Source organism: Lontra canadensis, unplaced genomic scaffold (assembly GCF_010015895.1).
Source record: "Lontra canadensis isolate GAN:19392208 unplaced genomic scaffold, GSC_riverotter_1.0 scaffold180, whole genome shotgun sequence".
Classification (NCBI taxonomy): Eukaryota; Metazoa; Chordata; class Mammalia; order Carnivora; family Mustelidae; genus Lontra; species Lontra canadensis.
In genome coordinates this window covers 1,925,280-1,945,925 of record NW_022631174.1, presented here as the reverse complement: position 1 = coordinate 1,945,925, position 20,646 = coordinate 1,925,280, and the positions used below count along the sequence as shown (strand labels likewise).

The following is a 20,646-nucleotide window of genomic DNA, read 5'->3' as shown; positions in this document are numbered from 1 at the left end:
TCTCACACATTTCCTGTTTCCACCCAGCGGGTCAGGGCTGGGCCCAGAACGGCCATATCCTGACTGGGGCCAAGAGGAGGCAAAACACTCCCCCTTCCCCTTCCCGGCCTCTCAATCACTGCTGGACTCGCCCCTCCCAGGCCCAGAGGGGCTCCCCAACAGGAGGCAGGGGTAGGGGTGTGTGAAGACTTAAGGGGGAAGGGCAGAGATGGGCACACAGACAAGCATGTTCCACGGGCAGCAGGTGGAGGCAGTGGTCCCTGAGATCGAGCACCGGGGCTACATGGATCAGAATAAGGAGATAGGTATGTGCTGCTTCAATTGTTCTTCCAACTGTTCTCTCACAATCATCTTGGAAATGCATACACTATTTGTATTTTACAGACAACCAGGATTCCTACATGGGGAGAAGTGTAGCTCAGATTCAAGTCCAGGTCTTGATCTCATCCCTGTGTTTCTGGTCCTGCATGACACCACAGCTGCCTGTGTAACTTGGGATGGACCAGGCCGCCACTCTGAGCTGTGGCTGCCGTCTGCCAAATGATAGGTGCTGCGTGGCAGCGCCCACGAGGTTTGTGCAGGTGAGAAGGTGAGAGGCGGGCAAGTGTGAGCGGTCACGGGTCCTCTGGTATGTGTGTGTTGGGGTGGGAACAGAGATTACCGTTGGGAGACCTTGGGGCAGGAGGCTCAAGGGAAAAAAAAGATGGTGACATTTTTGAATAGCTCTAGCTGGGACCAAGGCTCAAGGCTAAGGTGAAGGAATGTCAGTGAGGAGGGATGAACCAGTGAACACAGAGCGCCTTTTCTGAAAGTCAGCAGTTCCCAGAAACCCATTCTAGTTCACGGCAAGGTAAATGAAATGCCTGATAGCATAGGAGGCTTGCCCCAACTGTGCCAGGGACCCAGAGGGCCGCCATCCTGGGACCCCATCTCATTCCCATCCAGGCAACATCTGTCACTCTCAGACACAGAACTCTAGTGTAGATCTACAGGGCCCTCGTCCTAGAGCTTAGCAAGGGTATGGAGTCAGACCATCACCACCCCCCCAATCACGGAGCCACACACAAGTTGTAAAAGCCATGTTTCTAATGATCCCCCAATACAACAGACACAGAACACAGCCATGGGCCACTAGAAGCCTGGGGGACAGTTCTTGATGGTACACACGGCTCCCAGGGTGGAGTATGGATCACAGAGTGACTGGAGTGTCCCTCAGTCTCAGGTCAGAGGATGGATGTGACCATCATGGAGCAGGTTCCCTGAGGTGTCTTCTCCTGGGAGAAGGGCCGTTGAATCACCAGTGGCTGGAGGCAAGTGGCGGGAGTGGGACTGAGTGCCCACACAGCACCCAGAGAATGCTCTCAGAAGACCCTCAAGGCCGGATTCTCCAAAATGACTGGATCCTGGCTCCCTTCTCTGCCTGCCTCCGCTTCAGGTGCTAGGGCAGTCTAGAGAGGGCGGGTTCCTGGCCAGTCACTGCAGGTGAGGGTGGGAAGGAGCAGATGAGCTGGACTGGGCAAGAAAGCCCCTGGAAAAGTCTGTGGCCACAGCTCCTCTATCACCTGCCAACCCTTTCACAGGAGGGCAGGTTAGGGCATGGAGCCTGACCCACCAGCACAAGTCAATCTGGGGCCAATCCTTTGCTCAGACAGTGAACTTCTGCATCAGACTCCATGGGTCAGGCTCCTGCCCACAACACTTACTAAGAGCCTGGGTGGAGGGGCCCTTCATCCTGCCCACTTAGTCTAATTGCTTTTGCCAAAAGCAGGGATCCCACACCCTCTGCCCATCCCCCAGGGGGATGGGCAACAAGATGCCAAGACTCCCGGAACCCAGGCTGCTTGTGCCAAGCAGTCTATGGGGCCTGTGCAAATGTGAGCATCTCCCCCTCCCAGGCAGCCTGAGGCCCAGGATGGCGTGACAAGAATGCAGGCCTGTGCCAGATGGGGCATGTGCCTGGCAGGCCTGCTTGGGCAGGACTGGGAGTGTGTGTGGGGAAAATCGAGAAATGAGATATAGGCTGGAGGGTCCTTCCCACATCCAGGGGTCTGTCCCAGGTCTTCCGTGTTGACAAACTAGTTGGTTTCACTCATATCTCAGCAACAAAAACCTGTATTTAGGGGGCCAATTCTAGAGATCTGGACTGGAGAGAGCCAAGGAGTGTGGCTAGACCTCCCCCTGGGAGGTGGAGGATACCTGCTACCTCCTCTGGGGGCTGGGCCTGGCCCCTGGTGCTCCTGGCAGTGGTGGGCAGAGCTGGCTGCCAGCTCTGGCCTCCGCCCTGGAACCACTCTCATTCAGGCTCAGATGTGTGGTTGGGATTCACCCAGTGGGTCCTCCGCCAAGAAGGAGCCAGGCTGGATCTGCAGGAAGAAAACAGCAGTGAGCAGAATGGGGGGGGGCAGATTTTGCTGTGTCTTTCCATCACTCCCCTTCTCCAGTGCAGGCAGCTCCACGGCCCAAGTGGATTCCCAGGCCCATGGCGATGAAGAACCGAGCAGGGGCTCAAGTCCCCTCCCCACACCAACACACCTTGAAGGGTTTACTTATTCCCACCACAGAATGCAGATTGTTGCTATAGTAACAGAGGAGAAACTGGCCCTCGGTCTCAGGGATGTCGCTGGTATTGAAGTAAACCTGGTGGGGAGGACGGAGAGGAATGGGGTCAGCTCCCCGGCCCGGGGCCCCACCCAGCTCTCATTAACAAGTTATCCCACCCTCTTTTCCTTCCAAAAGACAGAGAAGTGCCCAGGTAAGCCCTCGCGTTGGGAGACATGGTATACCTATCTCAGGGAAGCAGGCAGGTACCTGGCTCAGCCCGTCGCTGAAGGAGACCTGGTTGTCCCTGACCCAGACATAGGACACGTAGTCATTAATGTGGCGCAACCCCACCTGTTGGAGAGGGGATTGAGCAGTCAGTGGTCTGGGAGGACACGGCACCTGTGACAAGTGCCAAGAAGATGCTTCGGCCTGGCCATTGTACTATACACGCCCCCCCCTTCACCGCCAGCCTCTAGGTGGGCAAGGACCCCTGCGGGATATGGGCATGAGCTCTTCAGCTCCCGTGAGCCTCCAGGAGGGATAAAACAGGGGGAAGGGCTGATAGCACATCTTGCCCACCATGTCACCTTGTATAGTCCAATCCAGTCCCAGGGACTGCTGGGAAAGTCTGGGGTCAAGGAGTAGCTGATCAACATCTCGTTCTCCATGGTCCACAGCCCCTCAGGCATCAGGGTGATCGGTGGGGTAGACACCAAAGGCTTCAGCTACATAGAGGTGGGAAAGGGGTTGAAATCCCACAGCATCATTCTTTCCTCTGAGGCTAATGTTCTTGCTGTGAACTGTGAACTTGCAGTGAGGGGGAAGAGGGGCACACATGGGGATGGGCACAGAACTCCACTAGGCAGCCCCGAAAAAGTATTAGACTTTGACTGGCCCACTGGAAGGAGAAAGGGCCAAAGGCTTGTCGGGGAAGCTGGCCCTGCCAGGGAGGATGGGGCTAGGGGCCCAGTGGGTAACCAAGCAGAGAGCCAAGTGCTGAGGGGAGAGGGTAGGGGAGAAGGGGGGAGTTGCTGACAGATTTAAAAAGGAAGTCAGGTAGCTACTCTCAGGCCTCCAGGGTTCCTGACCCAAAGTAGGGCGGTAGTTCTGGGGAGAGCAGCTGTAGGCATGTGGAGGGCCACAATGGTATACAGACAGACAAACCAGCCATGAGAAAGTGAAGGCTGTGGTGTTGGGTGGACAACACCCAACACTCTGCAGGTCTCAGAGGAGGTCAACAGTGCCGTGGTCATTTGATGGCAAGATGCAAGGATGGAGGTAGCTCCCTTTGCAACCTGATCCAGGTAGATTTAGGACAAATAGAAGGAAGTCCTACTTCACACGGGAGGTAATAAGCATAATGGAACCCACTAGCCCCAAGGGACAGTACCAAGAGGAAATGGAAACCCATTCACAAAGGGTCTGAGCCTGTTTTTGACAGAGCCCTCAACAGCTTCTAAGAGCTGGGATACCCGACCTGGGAGGAGTGGCAGTGGTGTCCTCCTACCTAGAGGCCTCCCCTGGGAGACATGCTGACATTAGAATCCAGGGCTGGGGGGTTTGGGAGGTGGCCCAGCGGGTGCTCTGTGAAGGGCCGGGCAGCCTAGAAATTCACCTCCAAGTCAAAGGTGCTGGTCACAGGCTTATGGTCACTGACACAGTACATCATGTGGCTGACATAACTCCTTAGAGACAGGAAGAAGTGTGGGGCTGGCAGCCTCTGCGTTTGGGGGTTGGCCTGGGGCTGCCGCTTCAACCTCCACAGGATACGGTCGGTCCAAGCAGGCTTGCGTTTTTTCTCACTGGGGGTGGAGGGGAGAAAGAATGCGGAGAGAATGGTTGGCAGGAGAGCAAGAAGGTACCCCAGCAGGCCTGCTGGAGCCCCCAACACCAGGGCCTCTCAGTGGCCATGAGACCTCTGGGCCACAGTGGGAGTGTGGCATGGCAGCCGGCAGGAGGGGGCCCGAGAGAACCAGAAGCCAACTGGTCTTTGTCAGACTCTGCCAAGGACCTTCAGTCTAGTCTACATTTTTATGAATCCAACTGTGATTCAGAAACATTCCACTCCAAAGCTTTTCTGACTTCTAGAACAAAAGCAGCAGACCAGAGAGCAGCTGAGGTTTGGATTTCGGAGTTAGAGGTAAGCTGGAATTTGGCTTCCCTCTCACTACCGGTGGAACCTCAGAAAAGGAAAGGGAAGTATTTGGGGACGCTCCCTGTGTGCCCGCCGTCAGTACTGCCTGTCCCCTCTCTCAGGTGGAGAAATCGAGACTCAGTAGGGAAGGAACTTTACCGAAGTCACACAGGGACTGAGTGGTGGAGTCAGGATTCAAGGCCAGGCGGCGTGACCAGATGGCCAAGCTCCTCATGACCAGGCCACCCCCTCTCAGCCTTCACTTCCTCATCCGTAAAATGAAGGTAATAAGTTACCTCAGTCTGCTGACACAATTAAATGAGATAAAGCACACAAAATCTTTAGCACCGTGCCTGGTACAAAATAAGCTCTCCGTAATCACTGGCTTTTGTGACTCTTTGTTCTCAAGAGTCGACTGAGACCCCTCTGGCCTGTTCTTTGCTTACTGGCTTCTCTGCGGAGCCCTGAGGCTGTACAGCTCTTGGAGATAGGAGTGCTTTCCTTCCCTAGGTAACTGCGGTTGTCTCAAGACAGGCGAGCCGTGCCCAGGGAGCTACAGGGCTGTTCTCGAAGATCGAGAAGATCGGCAGTTCTCTAAGATCAGGCTTTGTCCTCCAAGAATGGGGCGGGGCCCAAGTCCTGGAATGGGGGTGGTGGGCAGTTGCTGCTCTGGGTTCCTCCCCCTTGATTTTAAAAGAACCCAGAGTAGTAAAGCCTAGTCAGATGGTTCCTGCTTTAAAACCCTTCAGGAGTCTTCACTGTCTCCGAATAAAGCTCAAGTCCCAAGCACGGTTTTCCAGGAGCCTGACACCCCTGTCTCCCACCACTGTCCCAGACCCGCCTACCAGGGACTCTCTGGCCTCCGGACCTTTACTCTTGCAGTCTATACTGCCTGGAACACCCGTCTTCACAGGGAGAGGCCAGTTGCAACACTGCCTTTGTCAGAAAGCCGTCCTTGAGCTCTACTTTCTGCTTCCAAAGCATTTTGCACCGGTGTTTTCTCTATTATGTTATGCAGTACTGTCGTTTTCAGTTGGCATACTGGTCTGTGTATGAGCCTGGAAGGCAAGCACTGGCTTTCGAGATGTCCTGCGCAGCCTCAGCCTTAGTACAAAGCCGGCACTTAGCCGGCCTGACTGCTCATGGAACCTAAACTCACAAAAACCCCAAGCTGGACCTCTCTCCTCAGAAATGCCCATCTAATCCTGATATACACACTTTAAGATGCTGATAACCAGGTTGCAAGTCTACTTTTTGTCTTCTGTTTGATTCACTTACTATTTTATTTTATTTATTTATTTGACAGACAGCGCGTGCAAGCAGGGGGAGCAGCAGAGGGAGAGGGAGAAGCAGGCTCCCCGCTGAGCAGGGAGTCTGATGCAGGGCTGAATCTGAGGACCCTGGGATCACGACCTGAGCCATCCAGGTGCCTCCACTTACTATTTTACTTTATTTTAATTTTTTATTTTCCTAAAGATTTTATTTATTTGACAGAGATCACAAGTAGGCCGACAGGCAGAGAGAGGGGGAAGCAGGCTCCCCGCCGAGCAGAGAGCCTGACTCGGGGCTTGATCCCAGGCTCCCAGGATCGTAACCTGAGCTGGAGGAAGAGGCTTTAACCCACTGAGCGACCCAGGCACCCTACTATTTTATTTTTTTAGAATATTTAATTTATTTATTTGACAGAAAGAGAGAGATCACAAGTGGGTAGTGCGGCAAGCAGAGGGACAGGGGGAAGCAGGCTCCCTGCCGAGCAGAGAGCCCAATGTGGGGCTCAATCCCAGGACCCTGAGATCATGACCTGAGCTGAAGACAGAGGCTTTAACCCACTGAGCCACCCAGGCGCCCCTCCACTTACTATTTTAAATAAAGATTTCTGACGTACTGTTGTCAATTCAATAGCAATATAGTCTTCTAGCAACAGAGAGGCAGAATGCTGTCTCACTGGTGAAGTCTGATTCCACGATCAGACACCAGGATTTGGGGGGAGGTCCTGCCCTGTTAACGAAGAGCTCTGTGGTTCTGGCTGGTGAATACGTGACTTGGAGAGCGGCTCCTTGCCCTCTCTCCACACCTGGCCCTAGGCCTCTCTTCCTTCTGCCTGTTCCTGAATTATATCATTTTATAATTAACTGGTAATCTAGTTTGATAAAGAGAGAGAGACAGAAAGCTATGTGCCCCTGGGCAAGTGACTTCACTTCTCCCAACCTCAGCTTCAGCTCTCAGATGGGGGTGACAGCAGTACTTTGCTTCAAAGAGTTGTAGTGAGGATTAAACAAGTTAAGGTGTGTTAAGGGAGGGGTTAAGAGGTGCTAACCGGCTTGGCCACATCTGTTTGGGGCTCCCGGGGTTGTCTCAACCTTCTACTCTTCTGAGGAGTGCTCAGAGCACATCAGAATATGCTATTTCCACTCCAGAGATGACAGACACGGAATCTCTGAACCCACCTTGGACATTCAGTACCTCGCCATGCTTAAACTTGGGCACGATCCACACAAATGGACCACTTTCCCTTTCAAAGCATTCTCCCTCCCTAACTTCCCTATTATGGTGACTAGCTGTCACTTCAGGATCCTCCACAAGTCCTGACCACTCCTTCCTCCTCAGTACCTCTCAGCCTGTCCTCCTTTCCTTCTTTTCCAGGGCCTGCCCAGGCTTATCACTGGGCACCTGTACACTTCAGTCTTTCAATGAAGATTTACCGTGCCCTTATTATATGCTAGGCAACTGGGGATCTGAAAAATGGGACTGACAAAGTCCTCAAGGAGCTTGTCTGGCAAAAAAAAAAAAAAAAAAAAAGACAGGAAACAAGTTAAATGTGTACAAATTGAGCTGCCTGGCTGGCCCAGTTGGTAGAGCATGTGCCTCTCAATCTCAGGGTCATAAGTTTAGGCCTCATGTTGGGCATGGAACCTACTTAAAAATAAATAAATAAATGTGTGTGTACGAATTAAATATTACATATATTCCCCCAGTTCTTCACTTCTTTCTTAAAAGGGATGGTTTAGTCGGTTATGGGTCTGCCTTTGGCTTGGGTATGATCCCAGGGTCTTGGGATTGAGCCCCAAATTGGGCTCCAGCCCCACATTGGGCTCCCTGCTCAGTGGAGGGCCTGCTTCTCCCTCTCTCTCTGCCTGCTGCTCTATTTGTGCTCTCTCTGTATCTCTCTGTCAAATAAATAAATAAAAATCTTTTAAAAAATTTATTTATTTATTTTAGAAAGAGGGAGAGAGAGTGCAGAGGGAGAAAAAAACTCAAGCATACTCAAGCCCCGACTTGGGGCTTGATCCCAGAACCCTGAGATCATGGTCTGAACCAAAACCAAGAGTTGGATGCTTAATCAACTACGTCCGCCCCATGGGCCCTCACCCATCCAGTTCTCCATTTCTTTTTTTTTTTTTTTTAAGATTTTATTTATTTATTTGACAGAGAGAGCAAGATCACAAGTAGGCAGAGAGGCAGAGGGGGAGGGGGAAGCAGGCTCCCCGCTGAGCAGAGAGCCCGATGCGGGGCTCGATCCCAGGACCCTGAGATCATGACCTGAGCTGAAGGCAGAGGCTCAACCCACTGAGCCACCCAGGCGCCCCCGGTTCTCCATTTCTAGTAATAATTGTGAAACATGGGATCCTTCTGTTCATTCGACCCTGTGATAGGTGTCGCATGGACTGTCCTGATCCTCTCGGCCCTGCAAGACTTACAGGTCACATTCTCCCTCCACTACAAGACACTGAAGTTCAGAGGTCACCCTGTCCAGGCAGAAGTCAGATGCTTGCCTACGTCTATGAAGTCCATGCTCCTTCCACTGCACTCCAACATGGCCAATTCCCAGCAGTGAACTGTCTCCTCGAATGCCTTACCAGAACCAGACCTCACTTAGGCTTCTTGGCTGAATGGTTGTGACTGAGTACAAGAATTGTTTCTGGAGATTAGTATGTCCTTACTTTAGACAAATTAAAACCAACTAGCTCTGCAAATATTTCTTTAAGAGCCTAGAACATTGAGCCGATTTATTGACCCCTAGTGTTGTGTTCCATTTCTGGGTCTGAAATAGTCTGAAATGAACTTTTCCCTTCGGAAAAGTCTTACTGAACTCTGGACAGGAGTCTTGGCTAGACTGATCATAAGATCCTCTGCTCATTGCCCGGTGGAGAGGCTGACCAGGCTCAGGTCAACCGTAACAAAACCCTACGGCAATCCCTGACTTTAACAGGATTTCCCGCTCTGAGCCTGTTCAGCCTCCCCTGTAATGGAGCTGACCTCGTTTCTGATGACATCTTGGCTCAGGGATGTTGCTGGGCAAAACTGATGTGTACCATGCCGTGCACACAAGTCACTCATGGTCACTTTGTATAGCCGGTCAGGCTCTTCTCAAGGTGCCTCTCATCAGTGCTGCTGACTGACCGGAATGCCTGCCCTTCTCTCTGCCGGACTCCACTGTATCCTTGACAGCAGCTCTGATCGACTCTTCCTGGCTTCAGCTGCCCACCTCTTTACCATTCGCTCAACCTCCTTTGACACTTCCAGAGTTCTAGAACCTTCTACTGACCAACTCCTGGACTTGATAGTACTTACTTGGATTTCTTGCTATGGGTGGATCCCTCTAATAGATGGGTTGCCCCTTAAAGACCTTATCTTTTCCTTCTGTCCTCCTGGGCTCCTGATTCAAACAAATGCGGGGCGCTATGCTACATAACAGAGTTGGTCATAAATCAGATCCAGTCTCTCTGGGCATTCGTAGTACAACAGGAAAAGCCCACTGTGTCTTGAAAGCAGCAGTGGAAGCATGGTGTGTGCAATGCTTTTGGGCAGTGTATGGGCAGGAGAAAACTCTCAGCGAGATGGGGAAGGGTGAGGGAGCTTTCTAACAGCGATGATGTCTGAGCTGAGTTTTCAAGGATGAAAAACAGTCTGGTTACACAGGCACATGGTAAGTGCTCCAGCGAAGTCAATCACAATGTGGACTCTATCCACTGTGTGGAAATAAGTACCTGCCTCCTTCTTTGCAAGACTTCGCTGTCCCCATCCTGCCCGCCCTTTTGCTGCTGTTGGCAAGACTGGCTGCGAATCTGGAGGTGCTGTGGGCTAGACTGAAGCACTGGGGACCGCAGAGTAGAGTCGGATCTCAGCTCCAACTCCGCCGTTACTAGTTGAGTCTCCTGGGGAAGTCCTTTAACATCTGGGAGCCTCTGTACCCAATTTCAGTACCTGCTGATCCTAGCCTAGCCAACACTCAGCTGTCTGTGAGGACTTCCAGTCTCCTGGTGGTTTCCCTACCATACCTGGGGGTGGGAGCAAAGGGACCCCCGGCCACATGGCCTGCCAGTAGCTCTCTCCCTGCTAGCAAGAGGGGATTGAAAAAGTCCATCAGTAGAAGGTCCCAGCTGCCAAGGTCCAGGCCTATCCCACCGAGGCCTCACAACGTCCATGATAGGTCTCATCTCCAATGGATGGCTGGGGAGACTGGCAGTCTCCCTGCAGCTGTGGCCCCAGGCCAGCTGGCCAGCTGGAACCTGCCCTCTTCCCTCCTTTCTGGCATGCTCTGTGGCCCAGGCTAGGCTCTGTTTCCAGGGTTCATGGCCTCTTCTTGTGTGTGCTGCCCAGGCCATGACCCCAGCACATCTTGCTCCATGCTCCCAAAATGCCTCCCTCCTACCCCACCCCTTCCTTGGAGGGGACGCTGTGGCTCGGCCGTACCATTGCCAGCACAGGGCCGTCCTACTTCTCAGCCTGGCCCAGCTGGGGAGATACCTGTTCACTCCCCACATTCTAGAGGCTCTGCCCTAAAGGCACTTCCTGCCTCCCTCATAAGACAGTCTTGCTAAGAGGAGTAGAGGAAGGTGAGACAAAAACCCTGTGACACAGTCGGGGCTCTTCTCTGTCTTCAAAGAGATGGGAATCCTTGCCAGATTGGGCCGGGAACTTCAGGCCAGAGCTGCTCTTGACCCTCTGCCTAAGCTGCAAGTCTGGGTGGTTACCTGCCCCTTCTCAGCTTCTTAAAGAGGTATTTAGTACAACTACTACCCAAAGATGTGAATTTGACCACAGCAGTTGTCACGGTGCTTACCAGGTGCCAGGCATTGGGGCTGAGCACATGCGAGGTCTCATTCAATCCTCAACCCCATGAGCTGGATACTAATATCATCCCCATTTTATAGATGATCAAATTGAAGTTTAAATATCTTATCCGAGGATGTGTAGCTGATCGGTGGCAGAGCTGTATTTTTAACTACTAGATGCACTGTTCCTACATTGTTCCCCATAAACTCCTCCACTGACGCCAACTACTTCACCTTCCTATGTAGTACCTGATCCACTCCCAGCTGGGGCAGGGGTACCTGAGCCAGTAACTGGCTGAGCCAAGATTTCTGTTCTTCTGTTTGGGAAGGACCAGAAAGCCTGGGGGAGTGGAAGCAATGCTGAAATGCAGTCTCTCTCAAGTGAGGAACCAGCCACATCCCCCCCCTCCTCCTACCCCCATCCTTGCCAGCACCTTCCTGCTCTCTGAGGACACTCCGGGAAGCTCACAGTCGGCGCCTCGTGAGGCGGCTGGGAGGTGCCACTCCTGAGGTGATGGCTGGATCTATTCCTGCTTCCCTAACACTTCTATTCTGAGGCAGCTCCCTCTGTCACCAAAGCCCAACACAACCTGACTTCTGAGGCCTCTTGGCCCCTCATTTCCTCCTCACAGGCTAATTCCAAATCAGTGGCAGGCTGATCCTCTCCTGGGGGAGCCCACTCACCTGGTGTCATAGTTGTTGGAGTTCTTATCAAACTTGTAGGTGGGTGGGAAGAGCAGGGGGCCCTCCTGGAACTCCCGGAGCAGTGGATCGTGTCTCTTGGCGATGCTGAGCTGGAGAGAAAGGCACAGTCACATCTCCCAGTAGTCCCGACCCAGCGGCCTGGCACACACTCCATTCGAGGGATCGCACATGCCACTGAGGTAGGCCAGGAGTCAAGCAACACCACTTCCCTTCCTCACTGCCTCAGTGACAGCCTCAACGGCCCGTCCCCACTCCACCCCCATCCCCAGGAAAGCGGAATCCTTTAGCAAACATTATTCCAGAGTCCCAGGGGAGGCCGCTGCCTGCCATTTTTCAGTCCTGGGACTATGGGAACCTGGCTTTGAATTCCATCTCTCTGGGAGTCACTAGCAAACTTGTATCAGAGGGGAGGTTGGGGTCCCCCCAAAGGGCTGGTATCTCATCCTCCAGGAGGCAAGCAAGCCTGGGGATGGAAAAGACAACAGGGATCCAAGAGAGCTGGTGCCCAGTGCAGGACCATGGTAAGCCGAAGGCCTTGCTCCCTATCTTAATGCACACCCAGCAGCTCCTCCAGGGGAAGACCAGGACCCGGGTGCAAAGCCCTGTTAAACTCCTCCCCACCTGGGAACAAGGACTTCAGAGGCCTGGAAATGGAGAACAGGCAGCTGAGGGACCTGAGCAGTGCCCCCCACATTTGACGCTGGACCTCCACAATAGGCTCAGATCACCCCTCTGGACCTTTCCCTCACTTAATACCTGATCCTTCTCCCACAGGTCACTGTAACGCCGATTTTTTATGGATTCCCGGACAAAATGCAGCCCAAAGTCATCAATCCGGAAGTTCATGTCTCCAAACCACAGAATGAGGCTGCAGAGAGAAAAGAAGGCAGCTGAGGGTTGGGACAAGGTAAGAGAAGGGAGGAGAAACAGGCCTCAGGCCTGCTCACTCCTCCAGTGCCGAGCTTGAGGGGCAGGTGAGATGCTGGAAGCTGGGAGGAGCCAATGCCAGGGATGATTTGGCATAAGCCCTGATGAACTGTTCTCGTGGCTGCTTCCCAGATGTTTTAGCCACACACACCAGCCCCCAGGGGCAAGCAGCAAATAGAGCAGGCTCTTGCCCTCCCTCCCTCTCCCTCAATGGGCCACCAGGCAAGGCTGAGAACCAATTCCCCATGGGTGAACTCAGGAACCCTGGGGTAATCAATCTGGGATCTTCAGAAGTGTCTGGAGTTCTAAAGCAGGACACGGAGGGGAGGGTGTCAGGGAAAGGGAAGGAGTCCTAGGCCCCAGGCAGGTAAAATTGGACAAGAGAGCCAGGGCATCAGGGAGGAGGCTGGGAAAGGGCCCGAGTGGAACACAGGAGGCCTGAGGGTAATGCTAGCCTGGGCTGGTGTGGGAGCGAGGACAGGAGGCAGCAGTCCATGAGTGCACACTCACTCATGGTCCAGGATGTTGGGGATATCCTGTCCCTCAAAATTTTGCATCTCCAGGATCCGATCAAAGTGCTCCAGCCTCTGGTCATTGTTGGCCATGTGAGGGGGCAGGTGGCAGTTGACGATGCTGATGTAGTAGCCATAGAGCTTCAGGCAGATGTTGACGCCCCCTTTGTTCCCCTGGTGGGATAAGTGGGCACAAGGGTGGGAAGTGGCTCTGGCTAAGACCCACCTCCCCTTTCCCACCTCCAGCCTGAGCGGAGATCGTCTCGCCTGCTGCCAGGTCTCCCAAGGGCCGGATGCTCAGCAACCCGGAGTGACCTCCCCATCCAAGAGCCCAGCTCACCCAGCCTGAGGTCTCAAGGGTGCTGAGCTCCCAGAGGTAGGAGAGCAGATATGCATCACCCCCTTTTCCATCTGCTCACCCCTAAAGCGTCCAGCCCTCCCCAGCCCAGCGGTGAAGGCCTCCCAGTTCGAGATTCAGACAACAACTCCATCCTTACCCAGTACCCGAAGAGGCCCGTGGGGGTGGATTTAGTAGAGAGGATCTGGACAAAGGGCAAATGCTGATGCTTGGCAAAGAACAGTAAGAGGAGCCCCTGCATGCGGACACTGGAGACCTACAGCAGAGGGGGGACAATGGTCATTCATTCCCCTGCACAGGCCGAGGAAGTCCCTGCCTAACCCTGAGGTCGATGGTGTCTCAGCTCCAGGCTCAGCATTTACTCCCCTGAGCTGCCGAGTGATCATTCTGCCGAGTGCACTGCCTCTTCCCGGGCTCGGGCTGCGGAGGGGAGGCCGAGAAGACAGGCTGCCAGGGCACCCTGCCATCAGGAGGGCATCGACCTTCCAGTCCCAGCACCATGCAGCCTAGGGACTCCTCTCACCATGCTCTATGGGTCCGTAGGGCACTCCAGGCTGCCATCCCCATGCACCAGGGGCTCAGAGAGGGATGGCACGATGTAGGATAGTGGCTAAGGGCACTGGCTTTGTTGGAAGTTAGCCAGATCTGGGTTCAGATCCCACTTGGGCTCCTAGTATTTGCTGTTGGGCCCAGTCTCAGCCTATTTGCTCATTGAAAAACCAGGACTCTACCTCATCTAGCTCATAGATGCCAGAAGGATTAACTGGCAGCTATTCTTTGCTGGTTTAAGGATTAAAATTTTTTTTTTTTTTAGTAATCTCTATTACCAATGTGGGGTTCAAACTCATGACTCCAAGATCAAGAGTCTAATGCTCTTCTGAGCCAGCTAGGCATCCCTGGTTTAAAGATTTTTAAAAAGTAAATGCAGGGAGGGGCACCTGGCTGGCTTGCAATTCTTGATCTCAGGGTCAAGAGTTCAAGCCCCATGTTGGACGTGGAGACTACTTAAAAAAACAAAAAAATAAATTCAGGAAGAGAATATGAGAGGCTTCTAGGTTGCTAGAAATAGTCTGGGGGCTCCTGGGTAGCTCAGTGGGTTAAAGCCCCTGCCTTCGGCTCAGGTTGTAATCCTGGGGTCCTGGGATCAAGCCCTGCATCGTGCTCTCTGCTCAGCGGGGAGCTTGCCTCCCCAACTCTCTCTGCCTGCCTCTCTGCCTACTTGTGATCTCTGTCTGTCAGATAAATAAATAAAATCTTAAAAAAAAAAAAAGAAACAAAGAAAGAAAGAAACATCTGTACCTTGTCTTGACTGGTGGTAACAATGAAGCATAGACACATAAACATCTACCAAAAATACACCTAATTTCTGTATACATTATAATGCTCAGTGGAAAAAAAATTAAGAAAATGCTCCCCCAAATAATTATATGCTGTGGATAGCTGGATCTCCATGAAGGCGATGCGGAGGCAATGAGAGCAAGTATGGTGGACGTGCGTTTACAGGCTGGGAAGAACAGCCACCATCTCCAGAGATCCTTCATACTGCATTTAATCTTCACCCCAACCTTGGAAGGAACTGATGTCCCTGTTCTGCAGATGGAAGGCTGAAGCTCAAGGAGATTAAGGAACCAGGACGACTACTCGGATAACAATGATAGAGGTCCTAGATCCCTATAATCCCTGCTCTCTGTGAGACAGGGTGGGACAGGGCCGTAGCCAGTGACCCTCTCTCTCAGCCTCAGCCTGTCTACACCTACCACCCGAGTAGCTGTTTCCGGAGCTTGAGGTTGCAGAGGCCAAGGAGGAAATCCCTTGGGTGGGGAACATGTACTGGGGCCTTCCAGGAATTATGAAACTTGATCCCACAGGCCAGGAGCTCTGCCATAGCAGCGGAGTCAAAGCAGGGGGAACCCCAAACCCAAGACTGAGTGAAGGAGGCGTGAAAACCTAGCGTTGGATAGAGGTTACTACAAATGTGTCCCTAACCGCACCCTCTAGCCCGGGTCTTGGCTTCCCATTCACGAGCATGTACGCCAATGGAACCCACTCCTAAGGAACTGATAAAGATCCAGGAAGAGCTTTCAGGCTTAATCCTGACCCACACAGCAGGTCTGGACCAATGGGACCCCAAAAGAAAGCACCAGTCCGCTTTGTGAAGGAACAAGGACGGGGAGGAGGGTGGGAGGCAGGAAAGGCTGGGACTGGGAGAAAGGGTGGGGCTGTGGGGAAAGGCGGGAGGCTTGTAGAAGTTCTGTTGGAGGAAGTGAAGTAGGAGGAGCTAAGGAAGGGGCTAAAGGGAGGGAGCTAGGGGCCCTAGAGCCAACAAAAGGAGTCAGGTCCAGGCTTCTCAACCTCTAACTGCCAAACTCCCATCTAGAGGAAGAGGCTGCAAAAAGCAGGGTTCACTCCTTTACCCGTCCGCCTAGTTCTTGGCTAGGGGAAAGATAGTCACCCATCTGCTTTGGGTGCCAGGCCTTCAGGCAGGCCTCCCAAATGCGGGAGGCCAAATGGGTAGAGTGGCTTGTGTCCCTGCTACAAGCTGAGCTAATTCCTTTGGCTTGATTCCATTCTACCAATCCCTTGCCAGTTAGCCAGGGTGCAGGAAAGCCTCCGGTCTTGGGAAGAGAGTGTGTGGGGAGAGAGGTGTTTCTGCCTTCTCGGAGGCTCTAACTGTACGTCTATAGTAAGAGGCCTGAGCTTCAACTGGAGGGAGCCAAGAGCTTGGGAACTGGCCTTTTCCAGCCTCAGCAGCAGGACAAAGCTTGTATTCCCTCCTCCTGGCTCAGCCCTTAAGAGGACTCACAGCTCTTGCTTCAGCACCATTAAGCAAACTGGGGTAAAAGAATGAATTCTGAATAAATGAGTCACCCAGGAAGGGGCCAGAGGAATTCTGGTATCTCCAAGAAGCACTGCATAGGGTGCTTTGAATGGGACTATGCTTCATGCCTCAGCTGTGCAGGACATAAAGGTGAAGACCCAGCAGTCTAGAGCCTTCCTGTGGATTCTCCTATGGTCTGCTTTCCCGAAAGAATACTGGCCCTTCAGACTGAGAACTATTTTCCCTCCATTTTTCTCCCCTCTCCAAACCTCTGGGCCCCTGAGAATTTGAGGTACATGTCTCCCATGATCAGAGGACACCCTCTGAAACCAGTTAGCTATGGCATACCTGTCAGCCTCAGATCACCAGCACAGCAGTAAAATGTAATAGTTAAGAATATGGGTTATTATCGCTTCTTGGCCTTTTGGCTAAGATCAAATGAAGAACATGGGTTATGGGGTGCCTGGGTGGCTCAGTCAATTAAGCACCTGCCTTCGGCTCAGGTCATGGTCCCGGGGTCCTGGAATTGAGCTCCGCATAGGTGCCCTGTTCGGTAAGGAGTCTGCTTCTCTCTCTCCCTCTGTCCATCCCCCCTGCTCTATCACTCTCAAATGAATAAATGGAAAATCTCTATAAATAAATAAATAAAATAAAAATAAATTCCATAGTAAGTACAATAAAGAAAAAAAAAGAACATGGATTATGAAATTTGAAAGATCTAGATTCAAACCCCAGACAGCCTGTGTGACCTTTGAGTCTTGGTTTTACCTGTAAAATACCCGCATTTCAAGGGAGTTAAGAGCTCTCAATAACATATATAAAGTTTATTTATAATGCTTACTACCAAGTAAACATTCGGTAAATGTTAGCAGTTACTATTATACTCAGGGACTTCAGGCCTGGCATGTGAGCAGGGACTGAAGGCTGACGGTGGAAAGGTACTGAAGTGTTAATAAGCCCTGCTGAGCTTCCCCCCAGGATTCTCCCGACCTGAAAAATGTCCAGGTGTTAAACCAACCCTGGGGTCCCAGCTCAGCTCCAGCTACACTGGAAAGACACAAAGCAGGCAGGAGTCCCAGGAAGCCAGGTGCAGCTGAGGTTTAGGCCTTTAAATAAATGGAAACAGCATGAAAGCCTATGTGGGAGACCATAGGACTGGGGGTTAGTGAGGGGAGGTGAGACACACTTCCCAACTGCCCATGAACTTGTAAGTTACCTTGACGAAGCTCAGAGGGGAAAGCACATCCATGAAGAAACTGCTCCATGGGTCTTCAAAGGCAGTGTCAGAAAGGAGGCTCGTGATCCCACAGTTCATTTCCTGCAAACTGCCCATCCCAGGTCAAAGGCTGTCCCCGTGGTCTGGAGGGTAGTACTTCTGCCACAGACATCCAGTACTGCCCTTGGCACTTTCAAATCTTGGGTACTCATGACCATGATCTCGCCCTCCCATGGCCATTGACTACCAACCCCTTGCCATTACTGACGCAGGACAAGAAACACTGACTGGTCCTGATGCAGGCTGAAAGCTCCTAGCCTTCAGACTCCACAGCGAGGGAGGACAGGTTATAGTAGTACCCCGTGGGGACCACTTTGGGCTGGTCGGGCTTATCTATCTCAGCAATGGAATGGGGGAAGGGGCACCGCAGACACCTACCCAATGACATACACGTCCAGATTCAGGTTGTCTTTGTTCAGCTGCAGAAGATCACTGAGGTCCAGAGGAGGTGCTGCAGAGGCCACGTTCCATGTCACAACATATATGCTGTGGAAGGGATGCAAAGGTAAGTCATGGAGGGAGGAGGATAAGACCCGTTTCCAGGTGACGAACAGGGGTCTGGGCCTGCTAATGGCTGCACCACAATCTGCTGCAACCAGAATAGGAAACGGGAGTTTCTGTACCTGGTAGTGGGAACAGGGGCATTGAACTACAAAAGCCCTTCATCTTCACTTTGTTCCTGAAGAAGGAAATTTCCACCCTGTTTTGGCTCCTCCATGCAGGCCCACAGCTGCCCACAGCTGCCCACAGCTGGCAGCACTCGTGCTGCTGACATTAAGAAAGGCTGCCAAAGTGGGCGCAAAGGTTTCAGGGTCAGGCGAGGGGAGGGATGGGGATGGGGTGGGTAGTTAGGAATTTAATCATTTCACCAGCCATTCACACCTCAAGGCTCCTAAGACCACCAGAAAGAGTCTGGAGTTTCAGTTTTTACCTTGTAAGAGGACTCAGCACTACAAGACAGGAGCATTTCAAAAATAACAAAGATAACACCACCGCATTCCCTTCCTTCCTTCTTCCTAGCAGGTCCCTGGAGCATAACCAATTCTGCCAAGCATTTCAGGGAGCCTAAAGCAGAAGATAACAGGGTTCTCAACATCTCTCTCAAGAGTCTAACCTCTTGGGAGCCTGGGTGGCTCAGTCATTAGGCGACTATTTTCAGCTCAGCTCGGGTCAGGATCCTGGGGTCCTGGGATTGAGTCCCGCATCAGGCTCCCTGCTCAGTTGGAAGTATGCTCCTCCCTCTCCCACTCCTCCTCGTGTTTCCTCTCTTGCTGTCTGTCAAATAAATAAAATCTTAAAGAGTCTACCCTCTTTTGGGAAAACTCATCAGCTGGATAACATCCTCAACCTTGGCTTCATATTCACCTTAGGGAAGCAAGACAACTAGATCAGCAGCTCTCAATAACAATGGATCCCATCAGAGGCTCAGGGGAAGGAGACACTTCAATTGAATAGTTACAGCAACACTCCCAAGAAAGCCCCAGACTCAGCTGAGTACAGAGCAGTCAGGGGCTACAACACCTGCAGAGACCAAGGTCCAGCCACCAGGCCTTAGGTGAGTCCTAGGTACACCATGAGGAGGAGGACCTGCAGCAGAGGAAAACCTAGAATGAGCGCGGAAACCGGGTTGAGAGAGGTGGGAGAAAAGGGCAGGATGTCCAAAAACATCTCTTCTCCACCAGATCCTGTTCTTAAGGTCCATGTTCTAAAAACCACAACCTGAAATTCTTGGCCGACTTAAAACAACTTCCTGCCCCTCCCTACAAACATCAATAAAACAATACACAAACCACCTTCCCAGGCATTAGGCCAGAGATTCTGCACTTCGTTTGTTTACGATCTCCCCCTGCCGTCCAACAGAGGATTAAGGAAAGCAGCCCTTTCAGTCCAAGGCTCTTTGTTTTCCCAGGGACCTGCTCTAAGGGTATGGAGCGCAAAAGTCGGGATATCTCGCCCTCACTCTCAGATTCGACGATTAGCAGCAAATCCTTGCATCGTGACCTGCACTAAGTTGGTGATTAGCTTTGTTCTTCGTTAAAGAGCAAACATGGGACCGGGCTCTATCACTGCGCTAACGGATCTTACTAAACCTGATTTCGGATTTCGGGAGGTCACAAAGGGATTAGCAGACCCCGTGTTGTATGTGTTGATCAAAAGAACAAGATTTCTATTCTAGAACTGAGAGGAGAATGCCTTGTTATGTCTTTACCCCAAACAGCCCGATACTGCTGCCTCCGCCAGGTGCCAACCGAGACACCTGCGAGGGGAGCCTAAATAGGAACGAGCTCGGCAGCCTGAGTTTGGAAGGAGCGCGGGGCTTGGGCCCAAAGCAACCTCCTCAATATTGCCTTGGGAGAACCGGGGAGGGTCTCTGAACTAGAATCAGCCCTGCAGGCCCGGTCCCTTCTCTCCCAGTCTGGCTGTACCTCAGATCCGCAGCCCCGAAAGGGTAGGAGAGGGTGATCCCGCCCGGAACAGGTCGGCTTGCCCGCAGCCGCCTTCCTCACCTGAGCGTCTTGCTTCTCGGTTCAGTCGTGTTCCGTGGGCTCTCGGCGGCCATCGTCCCCACGCCGCGCCCCGGCTGCTCCTGTAGCAGGTAGCAGGTCCCGGCTACTTTACTCTCCCCGGATTGTTTTCCTTCCGGATTCTGACCGTCCGCCTCGGCTTCCGTACGAGGCGGGGCTTGAGGGCACGGAGGGCTCTGGGTGGTGCGGCCTGGGGGAACAGGCGGGACTCGCCAAAGAGCGCGAAACGGTGAAAGGTTGGGAGGAAAGAGGCTCAGGGTAGCCGGGACGTCAAGAGAGGCGCGTCTCCGTGCCAGCAGAAGCCGACGCAACACTGCCCCGCCCCGCCGCGCGCGACTGTCAGCCCCGCGGCTCCCAGGGTGCCCCGCGCGAGGCCGGCGGGGAAGGGCGGTGTTCCGGCTGAAGCCGCCGCCCGGCCCGCACCGGCGTCCGCGGCCCGCTGGGTTTCGCCGATGCTTGGAGAGGAGGTCTCCAACTGTGCGCTGTGCCCTTCCACCTTCCCAACGTCCACAAGTCCAAAGGGCGAGGGTGAGGGTGGAGTGGCAGCCCAGCCACTGTCCTGCCTGTGAACCAGTGTCTTTGCCCCTCATCTTCAGGTGATCGCTCTCGTGTTGGTCATGGAGCTCCTCCATCCTTAGTTCTACAACACGGCCACTTTCAAGTGTTTTCTCGCTTTTCACACTCATTAGGTTACCTGTTACACATTAGACGTTGGGGGTGCCTAGACTCTTAGAAAATTAGCCGCCAAAGAATGAAAAATAAATCACTACCTCTATGTGATAAATAAAAATGAA

At 52.7% G+C, this 20,646-nt stretch overlaps 1 protein-coding gene across 6 annotated transcripts; it reads right to left on the bottom strand.

Moving 5' to 3' along the window:
• Nucleotides 1–1,064: 1,064 nt before the first annotated feature.
• Nucleotides 1,065–19,911, bottom strand: INPP5K (inositol polyphosphate-5-phosphatase K). Of its 6 annotated transcripts, none has more exons than XR_004381327.1 (12): nucleotides 19,835–19,911; nucleotides 17,706–17,813; nucleotides 17,268–17,376; nucleotides 13,373–13,489; nucleotides 12,874–13,049; nucleotides 12,193–12,304; nucleotides 11,416–11,525; nucleotides 4,157–4,343; nucleotides 3,129–3,266; nucleotides 2,784–2,892; nucleotides 2,533–2,637; nucleotides 1,065–2,363 (listed from the first exon to the last, which is right to left on the bottom strand). XR_004381327.1 is itself a non-coding variant. In XM_032846710.1 (12 exons), the coding sequence occupies exons 1-12, from the start codon at nucleotides 19,885–19,887 to the stop codon at nucleotides 2,304–2,306; spliced, it is 1,359 nt and encodes a 452-aa protein (XP_032702601.1). In that variant the 5' UTR covers nucleotides 19,888–19,911; the 3' UTR covers nucleotides 1,065–2,303. The 6 variants fall into 6 exon arrangements, 5 of the variants coding, with proteins under 5 accessions (XP_032702601.1, XP_032702604.1, XP_032702605.1 ...); XM_032846710.1 differs by having other exon boundaries at nucleotides 2,809–2,892; XM_032846713.1 differs by lacking the exon at nucleotides 19,835–19,911 and adding an exon at nucleotides 18,849–18,869 and having other exon boundaries at nucleotides 2,809–2,892.
• Nucleotides 19,912–20,646: the final 735 nt, after the last annotated feature.